This window comes from Bos indicus x Bos taurus, chromosome 19, assembly GCF_003369695.1.
Source record: "Bos indicus x Bos taurus breed Angus x Brahman F1 hybrid chromosome 19, Bos_hybrid_MaternalHap_v2.0, whole genome shotgun sequence".
Lineage (NCBI taxonomy): Eukaryota > Metazoa > Chordata > Mammalia > Artiodactyla > Bovidae > Bos > Bos indicus x Bos taurus.
In genome coordinates, this window is record NC_040094.1 from 49,945,688 (window position 1) to 49,959,799 (window position 14,112).

At 42.3% G+C, this 14,112-nt stretch overlaps 1 protein-coding gene across 1 annotated transcript in view; it reads right to left on the minus strand.

Annotated features, from left to right (window-relative positions):
• The window catches only part of SMURF2 (SMAD specific E3 ubiquitin protein ligase 2), a 113,905-nt gene extending 107,793 nt beyond the window's left edge, over nucleotides 1–6,112 (minus strand). The window contains exon 1 of the mRNA XM_027517700.1: nucleotides 6,038–6,112. Coding sequence (XP_027373501.1) covers nucleotides 6,038–6,089 — 52 coding nt within the window. The 5' untranslated portion in view covers nucleotides 6,090–6,112. The remainder of the gene's footprint in view (nucleotides 1–6,037) is intronic.
• Between the last annotated feature and the right edge of the window lie 8,000 nt (nucleotides 6,113–14,112).

Here is a 14,112-nt window from a genome sequence, read left to right on the forward strand (position 1 = left end):
TTTCTGGTACAATGAGAATATTAAACTAAATTATAAGCTATAATAATGAAGAGTATGGCACTGAACAAGAGCTCATCCATTGTAACTAACGTATTAACATAACAAAAAGGTATCACAGCGCTGTGAAAAGGAAGAACTGGTTAACAAATAATGATGAGATGACTGAATAGCAATTCGGGGGGCAATGTCTTCCTAAATCATTTTTAAAAACTCTAAAATAAAATGTACTTAAATATTTACTAAGCCTCTTGAAGAAAAGGGCTTCCCTAAGTATAAAAGAAAAAACCAAGGGAAAGTTGGACAAATTTGACTCCTTAAGTAACAAATTTATTCAAAATCACTTTTCTTCCAAAAATGATCAAAATTAAAAGTCAAACAACAGACTAGGGAAAATGTCTGTAACAAGTATGACAACAGATTAATACCTTTTTCAATTCTCAAGCAGATCACCCAAGAAAAACACACAGAGCCTAACCAATATCTAGGACAAGACCAAACAAGTCAACAAAGAGAAATATTACTTAACAGAAAAATACTCAACTTTACAAGAAACTGTTAAATACTCTTTGTCATGAAGTTAGCAAACATTTAAAAAAAAAACAAGAGCCAATTCTTATAATAGAATATTAAGAGGGATACATTTATTCAATGCCGCTCTAAACAGGCACAATTCTTTTAGGAAATAGCCTGAGGAAAAAAAGTCATCAAGAACCTAAAAAGATCCACACCCTTTAATGCAATAGCACTCTATGGAAATATCCTACGAAAACAACCCTTAAAAAAAATATTTTATCTACACCAAAATGTTTACAGCAACTATCTATAGAAATAAAATTTAGAGATAAAAGTTAAAACAAGAAAAAAACCTGAACAACGGTGATGGTACAGCATTCTCTTAACTGGTTATCCTAAAATCAGTCTTCACAGTTTCCATTCCAGTCCATCCTTATTGCCTGAAGACTGACGTTTCTAAACACCGAATACACGAAGCTTAAAATCCTTCAATGGTTCCCACCACTGTAAAAAATGTAAAATCGAACTTCTTGGCAAAATTTCTATATAACAAGGTCCTAAAATGGGTTGGTCCAATCTACAGCCTGATCTCTTGCCACTCACACCCAGTGTACTGGTCATAAACAACACATGTAAAAATACACAGAATTACTTCTATGTCTCCAGTATTCGTTCAAAATAAAATGCCAGAAAGCTCTTAATCCATGTTGAAACAGGATTCTGCCTTCACATGAGTTTACAGCATTGACAACACTCACTGAGCATAGATAACTCGAGACAACTCACTGCCTTCTGTGAGTTAGGGCTGATGCTAGAGGTAGAGCCTCTTAGTCACAGAGGAAAGGTCAACATCGGTCAAGGAGAAATTTATGGATAAGGGTTCCTTGAGTTGAGCCTTAAAAGATGAGCAAGGATTTCGAGGGACAAGGGTAAGTCAAAATAAATGAAACTGTTTTATTTTCCACACAAGATCTTAGAAGTTTGTAACAGGCACTCTAGACAGACAACTTGGGCTCTAACATGTACTTAACCTCTCCAAGTTTCTCCTACCTCTTGGAGTATGAGAATTAAAAGTAATAATAGATGTAAACTTAATATGGTATATGGCACTTAATAAGCATTCAATACATGTCCCTTATACAGAAACACATAACAATGCTGATTACAACAATATATTTCAAAGGTTTAGCATTCTTAGAACAAAGTACCAATAAAAATGAGAGCAAAGAGAAAAAGCTGTAAGAACAGGGCAACATACAGCCAGAATCCAACAGTTCTCCCTACACACTATGATGACATCCTCGTACTACACATGACAACAACACAATAACATATTCATAATGATTGCTGTTACTGTTCCATCGCTAAGTCATGTCCGACTCTTTTGCAACTCCATGGACTGGAGCCCGCCAGGCTCCTCTGTAGATGGGATTTCCCAGGCAAGAATACCATTTCCTTCCATTTCCTTCTCCAGGGGATTGTCCTGACCCAGGGATTGAACCCACAACTCCTGCATGGCAGGTGGATTCTTTACCACTGAGCCACCTGGGACTGAATCATAAATAAAACATTAAGTTCTGTTAAGGACGGACTACTTGAAGAGTAAGACATAGTACATCTTTGAAAGCCTTCAAAATTGTTGGAAGATACCAAAAATGGCTAAAATAAAGACCTTGCAGGGCTAAAGCATGGACCTTCACTTACCTTGAAAATGGAGTTATATACTAAATATGCTAAATTATACGCTAAATAAATGTCAGTGTGTTGTGATAGTTACAGTTCAATCAACAGGACAAAAGCAGAATCCATGTTTAAACACACACACACACACACATCCACACTTTAGTCAGCAATGAAAACCAAACTACATTAAGCACCTTGGCAGTTTCAGTCCCTGCCTGAAGGTTAGACTGGAAGAGATAAACTTAAGAGAAAAGGAAGGAGCTAAGTTACACTGGCTTCATCCTCAGACACCAAGGGAAAAAAAAAATGAATTGGGGACATTCAAATTACTAACACCCATAGAACAGACCATTATGGTGTACAGGCACATTCCCACTTAGGAAACTATGACAATCAAGTTGCAATTTTTAAAATTTTTGAATCAACAAAATATGCAATAAAACAATATTAAGATACCAGCATATGTAAAATGAGACTTTTTTAAAGTTAATATTGCTTTAGCTATAGCCAAGGTTATTACTGCTTAGGATTTTATAAATTAATAACAAGGAACAGTGTACAAAAACATTTAAATTACAAACAGGTCTACAATAAATGTTTTGGAGAAGTAATCTGTTATTTCTCCATATCTAAGATGATATGATCTAATCAGAATCCATATCTAAGACTTTTAAATATTTGAAACTATAGTAAACTGCTTTTTCCAGCCTTTGGTTTTCAAAAACAGTAATAATATAAAAAACCACCCTCAATTTTTTTACCTCAAAGAATATCTTCTATCCAAACCATCATAAGAAAGGCCTATGCATAAGTCTAATGTACAAGAATTTACGTTTTATAATTTTCTGTATGAATACTAGTTGAAATTGATAGCTTTACCATATAGTCCATTTTAATGATCAGGTATTAATGTGTCACAAAAAAAGTAGTAGTTTGATGGACCAAATCAGATCTTAACCACCAATGACCTGAGGAATTTCAAATTTCATATCAAATTAGCACTGCCTTCTTCACATCAACAAATATCAAACAGTTCGCTAGTTGACTGTAGTCTTAGGAATAACATGTGAAAAAGTATAATATCTGTTGTGTGCAGAGATCTCATGGTTCAAATATTTTTCCTTCAGTTCGTGTGTACATGTGAGAATGTATATATGGGGGGAGGGGTGTGTGTGTGTGTCTGTGACAAACACCAAGCAAAAGCTGTTTACATCTTTCAGTAAAGTGGCAGCTCTCCATGAAGGACATAACTGAGTAACTACAATTCATGAAGCACCTTGGAATCAAAGACAGTCTATAAATTTAAAATACTAATATGGTATTAAAACAAAGAACAATTATTTTACATCATCTTACAGTTCAAGTATACGGTAATCCAAATAAAAATTCACTATGGGATTTGCTCCCCCCATTTTTTTTTTTTTAAGTAATTTTCCTCTATTATGGAACCCAGATCTAAATGAACTGTTAAACACTTAAGTCTAAAGGTATGCCAAACATTTCTTAAGGTCTTAACAAAGAATCAACCTTTTTTTTTTTTTTTTTAAACAAAATGAGGCCTAGGTTAAATATTTTATTTGGCTTCTCAAGATGGACTGAAAAGTTGGGCACCAGCTCCAGACCAATTCCTGGACGCACATCAAACACAGCCCTGTCATTTATCCAGTCAGTCAAAACAATCTTTTCCATCTAACTCTTTAATGTTTATGTCCTAAAAAGCTGCTAATTGAATCCAGCTCTTAAAATCTATTTGTTAAAATCTATACCATCTAATTTGTAAGTGGACAAAAATGAAAAAATACATATTAACCTTCCTGGCAAAACAGAAGGGACTCTACCATTCGTAACCAAAAGGAAGAAGGCGAAATTCTTAATATTTAAATAGTTTTCTCTTAAAATATGACAGAGACAAATTCCCAATGGTTTTAAGAAACTGAGAGTATCTAAAACTGTTTTTACAATTAAGGGGACAAAGTGTATTTAAAATTCCTCAGAAAAATCTAAAAATACAAAATTACTCTATAGATTTAGCCCAGTATTCCCTATCCCTCCAAAAAATGAGTGTAATCTTTTCTCCTGACTTTACTCATGAATTTTATAATGTATCATATGCAGGAAGAAAACCACAGATAAACACTTTAAGATCTGAATTACACTAAAAACCTCAAACTCATTTTATCTGCAGAAAGTCAAAAGCCCTGTTTTCTCCCTCATGCTCTCATCGTGTATATAACCTAGAAGGAATTAAGTGGCCAGGAGCCTATTTCTGATGCCTTTTGCACACCTGGAATCACAGGTTCTTTCCATGATCACTGACACAGGATTGACTCCACAGAGGAACAGCAGTAGATAAACTCTAAAACAACAAAGATCCCTTATAAAGGTTTCCATTGATTCATTAAGAAAATAAGGAAACTGAATGGGGGGAAGTAAGGGAGACAGGCATCCCCCAATCCAGGTTTTCCATTAAGAACCACTCAGTTAATGATTCTTTGCAATATTCCCTAGAGAAAGTAAAACTGTCATGAAAAGTAATATATTTTAAAAATTGCAGCCAACATACAGTCAGGCTAAATTCTCGAATACCTAATTCACTGCAAGTTTTTATCTCGAAAGTTCAGCCAGTGGACTGGGATGTGACATACAAGCATTCAATTACAAAATTAGTCCGTATAAATCTCAAAGTCTAGTGGAGACAAACACAATTACAGTTTATTTTTACACACGCACCCACATACACAAAGATTCTCTAAGTCATCTTTCTCATCACACATCCGAATATCAACGTGCACAATTTATTAATAGCAAATAATGAAGCCAGAATTACAATGGTTTCATTTACACGTATCAAACTCCAAGTAATTTTTCCCTAAAATGGGGTAACACGACCATGTAAGAATATACAAAACGTACTTGTAACATTAAAGATGTAACACACTTGGGATCATAAACACTTCGTAAGAAAAGTCTGCTATCCAGCAACCCCTCCAGACATTCTTTTCCATTTAGAAAAAGGAAGAGGAGGAGAGTGGGGAGAGAGAAAAACTTTGCTTCAAAGTCCTTCTGAGCACAAACTTAGAAAGGGACTCAGAAAAAGTGTGTTTTTAAAGCAGGTTAGAAGTGAGACACAAGTTCTGCGGCCTACAAGGAACAACCCCAAACATACTACCCTACAATCAAACACTTCCAAAACACAGAGGGTACAACGAGCCCGAGTCGTCGGATCAGGCAGACACACCGGAAAAGTCAACCTCGGTCTCCTTCCCTCTAAAGTCGTGCGTTTCAGGTGTGTGGCACCGGCTGCTGCGCCTGGCAGCCGAGAGGGAAGGTTTTGCACGCGGGCATAAGTGGGCGAACAAGTTAACAACCGGGGAACACACACACACACACACCCTCCCGTTAAGCGCTCCATCTTTAAGGAGTGTTTACTGCGCGCAGTCAGCAGCCGGATTCAATAATCCCCGCCACAGGAGCTCCTCATCCCCTCCACGACCCCACCTGGGCAGCAGCCCAAGGGCTGCTCCCCGACGCCCCGGGAGAGAGTCGTGCTTCTCGGCCAAGGCTTTTCGACCTCAAATCCGCCTGGAATTCCAACGGGGGGACCCCCCCCCCAACAACAACAAAAGACCCCCGACTCACCCTTGGCTTTTCTAAGAATTTCCCAACGAGGGAGAGTGGTTTTGCAATTACTCTCCCTGAACTAGGCCTTCCCACGTCCCCGACCTCCCACTCACCATTGATCGCGACCCTGGCCCTTCTCAAGGCCACAGGCACCCCCCGCCGGCTCGCCCACCCCGCGGCCGCCCGGGCCTGGCTCCGGCCGCCCGCCCAACCCCCTCACCTGTCAGGCGCAGCTTGACGGGCCCGTTCCTCCGGCCCCCGGGGTTAGACATGTCCCCGGCGGCGGGGGCGGCGGCGGGGCTGCGGCCGCGGCGCGGGGCCCGGGGCCGGCGGGCGGCGGGCGGGGCGGGGGCGACGGCGAGGCGCGGCGCAGTCACCACAGCGGCCGGGGCTGGGGCCCGAGCAGCCGGCGCCGCGGCCGCCACGGCCGGAGGGTCCCGGATGTGCCGAGCGTCGTCGCCATGAGCCGCGGAGGGAGCGGGACGCCGAGCTCCCCCCTCCTCCCACTTCTCTTTCCTTGGCCCGGGCCGCACAACAAAGCGGCAGCCGCGGCCGGCCGCGCCGCCTCCGCCCGCGCCCCCGCCGCCTCCACGCAGCCTCCTCTGCCTTTCCCTCTTCTCGGCTCGGTGAGGCCCAGGAGCCGACGGGGCCGGGCGGTTGAGGCGGGCGGTGCTCGGCGGCGCCGGAGCAGGATTCTGGGCTCGGCCGCTTCCTCCTCCACCCGCCCTCTTGTCTGAGGAAACCCGGTCCTGGGGCCGCCGCCGCCACTCAGCGGCTCCGGGGGGCGGGGTGGAGACGGGGGCGGGGTCGATGATGCGGGGCGGGGCCGGGGGCGGGGCCTGGGTGGCCGCGCGCGGAGCACCCGGGGGGCGGAGGCTCCAGGCCTGGCTTCGGCCTGGGCGCGGCGGTCCCGGCTGATGAGCCCTGCTGTCCCACGCAGAACTTGAGGAAGGAGCGGGCAAAGGATCCGGGTGGCGGCGCCGACCTCTGTGGTGCCAGGAGGGCCTGGAGTTCAACCCGCTTAGGGGAGAGCTTTTGTCCGCGTAATACAGGCTGCCTTTATTAGACGCCCACCGCGTGCAGGGCGCTTCTCTGAGAGGCAGGGGCCAGCGGTTAGAACCGAACCTGCTACGGTCCGGAGTGAGCCTCGGCTGGAGTGAGGCAGGAGACGCTCTTCCCACACCGAAGGTTCCGGCAAATCCCCAAGGGTGTTTTGCTCCTGGTAGCGTAGTTTCCACCTCCATCCAGGACTCACCTGGTGAACGAGATCAGGTTACCAGCCTGCTTGGGCTCTTTTTTTCAACTGTAGCGCAGGGATAGGCGGATGATAATGCCTTAAAGGATAATTAACAAGATAAGCCTTCGAGAGCAATGTATGAAAGCTTTTCATTTTGTTATCTCAGGAGGAAAAAAATAGAAAATGAAATAAAAATAAATGTACCTTACCCTTTGACCCTGTAATTGCACTCAGGAATTTATTCTTGATATAATAGTACAGAAGATGTTATTGCAAAATTCGGTTAATAACAAAAGGGAGACGAGCTGACAGCCTAATGGCGAATTTCATTACATCAACCGCATAGGTTTTAATGCCCCCATTTAAGTGGCAATTACGAAGATCATATAATATGGAAGAGTTTACAAATAATCAAAGTTTAAAAGCAGAATAAAAAGTTGTATGTATGCATGCAAAAATATATACATGGAGGATTTTTTGTGTGCTGTTTTGCTTAAGGCTACTACTATTGCAATTTTAAATGTTTAATAAAATCTGATATATTTTAATACTGTATCAGTTGTTTCTTTTAATTCATCAATAATGTCATTTTATTCTCCAGATCAACTTACCTCCAAGAACTTCTCATCAATCTGGATGAAGTGAAGTGAAGTGAAAGTCACTCACTCCTGTCCAACTCTGCAACCCTGTGGACTATAGGGTCCATGGAATTCTCCAGGCCAGAATACTGGAGTGGGTAGCTGTTCCCTTCTCCAGGGCATCTTCCCAACCCAGGGATCAAACCCAAGTCTCCCACATTGCAGGCGGATTCTTTATCACCTGAGCCACAAGGAAAACCCAAGAATACTGGAGTGGGTAGACTATCCCTTCTCCAGCGTATCTTCCGGATCCAGGAATCAACCGGGGTCTACCGCATTGCACGCGGGTTCTTTACCGACTGAGAGTTATCAGGAAAGCTCATCAATCTGGATACAGTCCTACAATTAAACTGATGCAAAAATTATATAAAGTTCCGGAAGTCAGACTAGAAATTCAGGAGATAGTGCTAGAAATTCATTCAACAAATGCTGAGTGCCTGCTATGTGCAGTTAACTTTTCTTTGTGCTACACAAGCTCTGAAAATACATAAAACAATTTCAACAATGGTTGCCATTACAGTTTAAAAGACTAGACGAGTAATGGCAATAAAACTTAGCAAACGGATGTATACATACATATCTGCCTTATTCTAATGGCACACACTGTTCCCAACCACCTACTAACACAGTTTGCAGTTTTGTATTAGGTAACAGAAGTTAAGATCTCAGAGAACAACGGAGCTGTGGAGATTGCCTGTTGTGAAGTTTAAAGCAGTACATTCAAATGTGCAAGTGACAGTTCAGGAAAAAATGCATACATGCTAATATGCAGAGAAGGATTCTGTTTAGGCTTGCCTGCATATACGTTTAAATCTTGTTGTTTTTTAAAAAAAGATTCGGATAAGAATACCTTAAAACCATACTATTGAGGAGAGCTAAACTTTCATTAGATTTTATTTCAGCCTTAGAAATAAGCTTCAGCATTGCTTCATCCCTGGAGAAGGAAATGGCAACCCACTCCAGTATTCTTGCCTGGAAGATCCCATGGACAGTGGAGCCTGGTGGGCTACAGTCCACGGGGTCACAAGGAGTTGGACGCGACTGAGTGACTGAGCATGCATGCATTGCTTCATCATGGCAACGTTTTTAGACATATTTTTGAGAAAAAAGGGGAGGAACAACAACTCCTAGGGAATTCACACTTTTCTTCCTTCCTAAAATAGAAATCTACTTCTAATGTAAATCATACCTGCACGTGACTCTAATGGGTACGGGAATTGCAGAAAATCTTTTCAAAGACTTTTTATTCCCTTGTGTCTTCTAATTTGCTCTCAGTGGAATTGTTCACCTTTTATCAAATCATTGTTCTAGGCATCTGTCTTAAGTATACTAACTCCACCTATTTCATACCAATAAAATATGTCTTTTTCCATGAATGCCACTTAATAGAACCTTCCAATGAAAATGGTGTAAGAACTCATTAAACACCATTTTTGAGCAAAAGTTTTAAACTCTTTTCATTAACTTATTTTAATCACTTCAAGTTGCACTCTTTAGGATAATATCCTAGACCAGAGGTGAAAATCTACACACTGTTCTAAGAACATTTAAATCCTTTTGTTTAAATATGTTTCTGTTTTCCAAGGCTAATGTTAAATTTGATGTGACTTTGCAAGAAAATGCTTACCATCTGTAGTTGGTATTTTTCTTCTGCTTCAGCCATTAATATATTTTGTACCTAGAAGGGCTGTCTCCAGTAATAAAAAATCTGTCTGAGGTAAGGTTATGTTAATAATGGTACTCCTGTGAAGCTATTTTTGTAGTGTAAATTTCAATTTTAATACAGTTTACATGCCATGGAAAAAGCAAACATCAAGCACTCAGCAGTTTCTACCACTGCTTAAAAATTCAACTTTCTTCACTGTTTAAATATTGTTAATTTTCTGATGCTGGAAAAGATTGAAGGCAGAAAGAGAAGAGAGCGTCAGAGGATGAGATGGCTGGATGTCATCACTAATGCAATGGACATGAACTTTGGCAAACTCCAGGAGATGGTGAGAGACAGAAAGCCCTGGCGTGCTGCAGTCCATGGAGTCGCAAAGAGTTGGACATGACTGGGCGACCGAACAACAACAATTTAATTTAATATTTAGTTCTGGCTTCCTCCAAATCAGTTTATAACTGAGGAAGCAGCCAAGCACAGCCACCATATACCTTGTCAACATGACTCTCCCCACCCCCCACCACCTCCACTCATTTCCTCTCTGCCTCTGCCTGTCTCAGGTCCTCAAAATAAGGTTCACTAAAAACACTCACATGTAGTCCTGTCCTGACATGATTTACGATTAGGTCACGTTCTGAGCTGTTCTCTGTGACCCCATCCTTCAACCCCTCCCAGCAGACCTGGTCCCCAATGGTAGAAGCTGAGGCCCCATCTAGGACCTCTCTCTCTCCTGGTCTGAGCTCCCCCATGCTCCTCACCTCAGCTCTGGCCTCTAAGGTGATACACTAAGATGGTAGTCCTTAACCACATCCTCTTCTAAAGGAATCTGCCCTCACCCATGGCTCTAACACACTATCCCAGGCTCCATCCCCAGAGACACTGATTCAGCAGGTTGGGTGGGGCCCATGAGTTTACATTTCTAAGGCTTGGATGGAGAGAACCCACTTTGAAAACCACTGCCTTAGACAAGGAATGAGCCTGGGTGGCCCCAGTTGTACTAGGTGGGCTTGGCCTCAGCTAACTGAGCCAAAGGTGGGTGAGTGACTAAGTGGCCAATCAGATTTTCTCTTCTTGGAACGTGAAATGGGCCATGGGGCCAGTAAGTTAGAGGTGGGGAGTTGAGTGGAGAAATCCTAGAGGTCCGCGCTAAGGAAGCCACTTTAAGGCCCAATTAGATAAATAAAAGAGGAAATGAGTGTGTAGAAAAGAGACTAACAAAACAGACAAGCAAAGAGAAGTGGAGATAAGAGGTTTCATAACTAAAGAGGGAAACAAAGAGAGTGATTGTCTGACCAGTTTCCTGCCAGTACTCCCAGCCCAGGTGTAACTTCTTACAATTAGTTTCCAAAGGATCTCACTGTACAGAATAACCAACCCATCTCTGACTAAAGCAAATTTCAGGGGATCCTTTCCCATTGGTTCACTTTGCCTCGACTTGGAACACTGTTTCCTCTTCAGGCTGTCCTAAACTCTTCCCTAGACACCCTTAGGTTCTGCAGTGCTCCTGCCTGTGTTCTTCCCCAGAACTGAGTCTCACTTGCAACCCAGTCTGTGGCTTGAATCCTAGCAGAGTCAGCATTTCTAGAATCGAATACAGTCTAATACATGTGCCTATGCTGCTCTTGACATATGGCTAGTGATGTCCTGCAAGTATAAAATGCACATTGGATTTGAAAGACTTAGCATGGGGAGGGCTTCCCTGGTGACTCAGTGGTCAAGAATTCGCTTGCCAATGTATGAGACAAGGGTTCGATCCCTGATCCCAGAAGATCCCACATGCCCAGGAGCAGCTAAGCCAGTGTGCCACAACTATTTAGCCGTGCTCAGAGCCCAGGAGCCGCAACTACTGAAGCTCACACCTAGAGCCCGTGCTCCACAAGAGAAGCCACCACAGTGAAAAGCCCAAGCACAGCAGCCAGAGAGTAGCCCCTGCTCTCCTCAGCTAGAGAAAAGCCCATGTGTCAATGAAGAACCAGAACAGCCAAAAACAAAGAAATTTTTTAAAAGCTTTTTTAAAAAGGACTTAGTATGGGGGGAAAAAGGAAGGCAAAAACAAATATCTTAACCTTTTTTATATTAATGCCATATTGAAATTATAATACTTTGGGTATATTGAATTAAATAAAGTCTTTTTTTTTTTTTTTTTTGCTTCATAACATATGGGGGTCTTGGTTCCCCAACCAGGAGTCAAACTCACATCCCCTGCACTGGAAGCACAGTCTTAACCACTGTACCACCAGGGAAGTCCCAAAATAAGGTCTTATTGCCCCCATTTCTTTTTGCTCTTTCTGATACGACTACTGGAAAGTTTAAAACTACAAGTGTGACTCACTTTTATCTATTTATTTATTTAGCCCACATTGCCCAGCTTGAGAGATGGTCTTGATTCCCCAACCAGGGATCAAACCCAGGCCCTCAGCAGTAAGAGTTCAGAGTCCTAACCACTGGACCACCAGCGGACTCCCGTGACTCACTTTGTATTTCTGTTGAACACTGGTGATCTAGAGGATGATGACGACCCCACCCATCTACCTCCAGAAGTCTTGCCACCAGCCAGCTAGATTCCCCATCAGTGGGCTCTGTGGTCTGTCCAACACCAGAATGTCCCTGCACCACTCTTAGGACCTTATCCTACCCACCCAGCTCTGCAACCAGTTTCTTTTCTATTTTTTGGCCAGAGGGCATGTGGGATCTAGTTCCCTGATCATGATCAAGTTTGACCATGATCAAACTCGAGCCCCCTGCATTGAAAGCACGGAATCTTAACCACCAGACCACCAGGGAAGTCCTTTCCACCAACTTCTAAAACTAGGTCAGTTCAGCAGCAACTATCTCACACTAGCGAGTGTGGGATAATTTTGTGTCAGGACCCTCTTTCTGCCACTTCTCCACCTACCTGGGTTTGACTTAAACTGATTATCATACTTTGTGCCTAAGTCTTGCAATTGGATAGATCTTATATAGCTGATTCCTACATCCAGTAGAGAAATGAACTTAATGACCTAAGTTATGGGTTGAATTTTTGACCTCCCCTCCAAAAAATATGTTACAGTCCTAAACTCCACTCCCAGTACCTGTAAATATAATCTTATTTGGAAATAAGTTCGTCATTTAAGATGAGGCCATTAGGGTGGGTTTGAATTCAACACGACTGGTATCCTTAACGAAGAAGAAAATGCTATTTGAAGTCGGAGACACACAAGAAGAATGCCGTATGGTGACAGAGGCAGAGACTGGAATGTGTAGATGCCAGCCAAGGAATGCCAAAGATTGTTGGCCCCACCAGCAGAAGCTAGGAAGAGTGACTTCCCCAGTGGTCCAGTGCTTAAGAATCCACTTTGCAAGGCAGGAGACGACAGTTTGCTCACTGGTCTGGGAATTAAGGTCCCACATAGCGAGGAGCTACTAAACCCATGGACCACAACTAGGAAGTACAAGCGCCGAAGCAAAAGATCCTGTGTGCCGCAAGTAAGACCTGATGCAGGCAAAGAAATATTTTCTTTAGGAAAGATGCTAGGAAGAGGCAAGGAAGGATTCTACCCAGAGTGTCAGAGAGAGCATGGCCTTGCCCGCAACTTAATTTTGGACTTCTAGCCTTCATAACTATGGGAAAATAAATTTCTGTTGTTTTTCCGCCACCCAGTTTGTGAAACTTTGTCACGAGAGCCCTAAGAAACTAAAACAACCCCTCAGTCCCTTCCATATGCAGTTGTATTATATACAATACAGGTAAAAAGACACACAATGTAACTGTTTTTCATCATTTGTTGCATTTACAATATTGTGTGTGTTTTTTTTTTAATTTAAATCCTGTAAATCTAGCCCATTTTTAATGCCCCCATTTTCAAATGTCTTAAGTACACAGACTGCCCTCTGATACTGTGAATTCTGAGTTAAAAGAGAATGTAATTTGAAGGCATTGCATATTTTCCAAAGCCAATTTGGTGATTTAAGCGTGAAAGTATTACAATGAAATGTTTGAAAAGTTATCTGTGCATGGTTTGCTGTAAGCTGATATCATGAAGCAACACATCTTTTCGGGATGAGGTAGCAGCCCCAGCCCCGGGGGAAAGGGAGCGGGCGCATCACTCAACTACAGCTACTTGGACAACTGAGCAACACAAGCAGGCCCAACCGAAGAGTCATATCCAATCAGCTTCAACATAAAAACTGTAGTAGCTACAACAGGATTCTCTAAGGGCGGGATGGGAGGAGATGTGGAAATATTTGTATGATGCAGTCTTTATGGGTAATGCAGAGAATATGGGCCAGAATGAGATCAACATGGCTCATAAGCCAATGGGTCAATGTCAACCATTGCTTAAAAACCTTCAATGGCTGCTCATTGCCTTTGGAATCCAATCCAAACAGCGTTAGTGGCACGAAAGGAATGCTCCTGATGTAAATCTGTAAACTTTTTAAAAGCAGAAAACAAGACTATCTGTTGGAATAATCCCAATTCTAATTTTTAAATAAATATACTCGTAAATACATTCATCCATTACAAATGGCATGTAGCAGCTAAGCATATAGTAGCTGCTGAGTACTGTTCTTAGAGCTCTTAATCTAGTGGAGGAAGACAGTCAACAAATAAACAATATGTAAAATGAAAGAGTAAAAAGAGAATTATCTGTTGCTCTCTAAAATGCACTTTCAATGTTGGAGTTAAATCAACCACAGCAATTCTCCAGAGTTTTACTGAACATGTTTAGAAAGATTTTACCTCTTTCTCACTAAACATTAGCTAGGAAGGACAG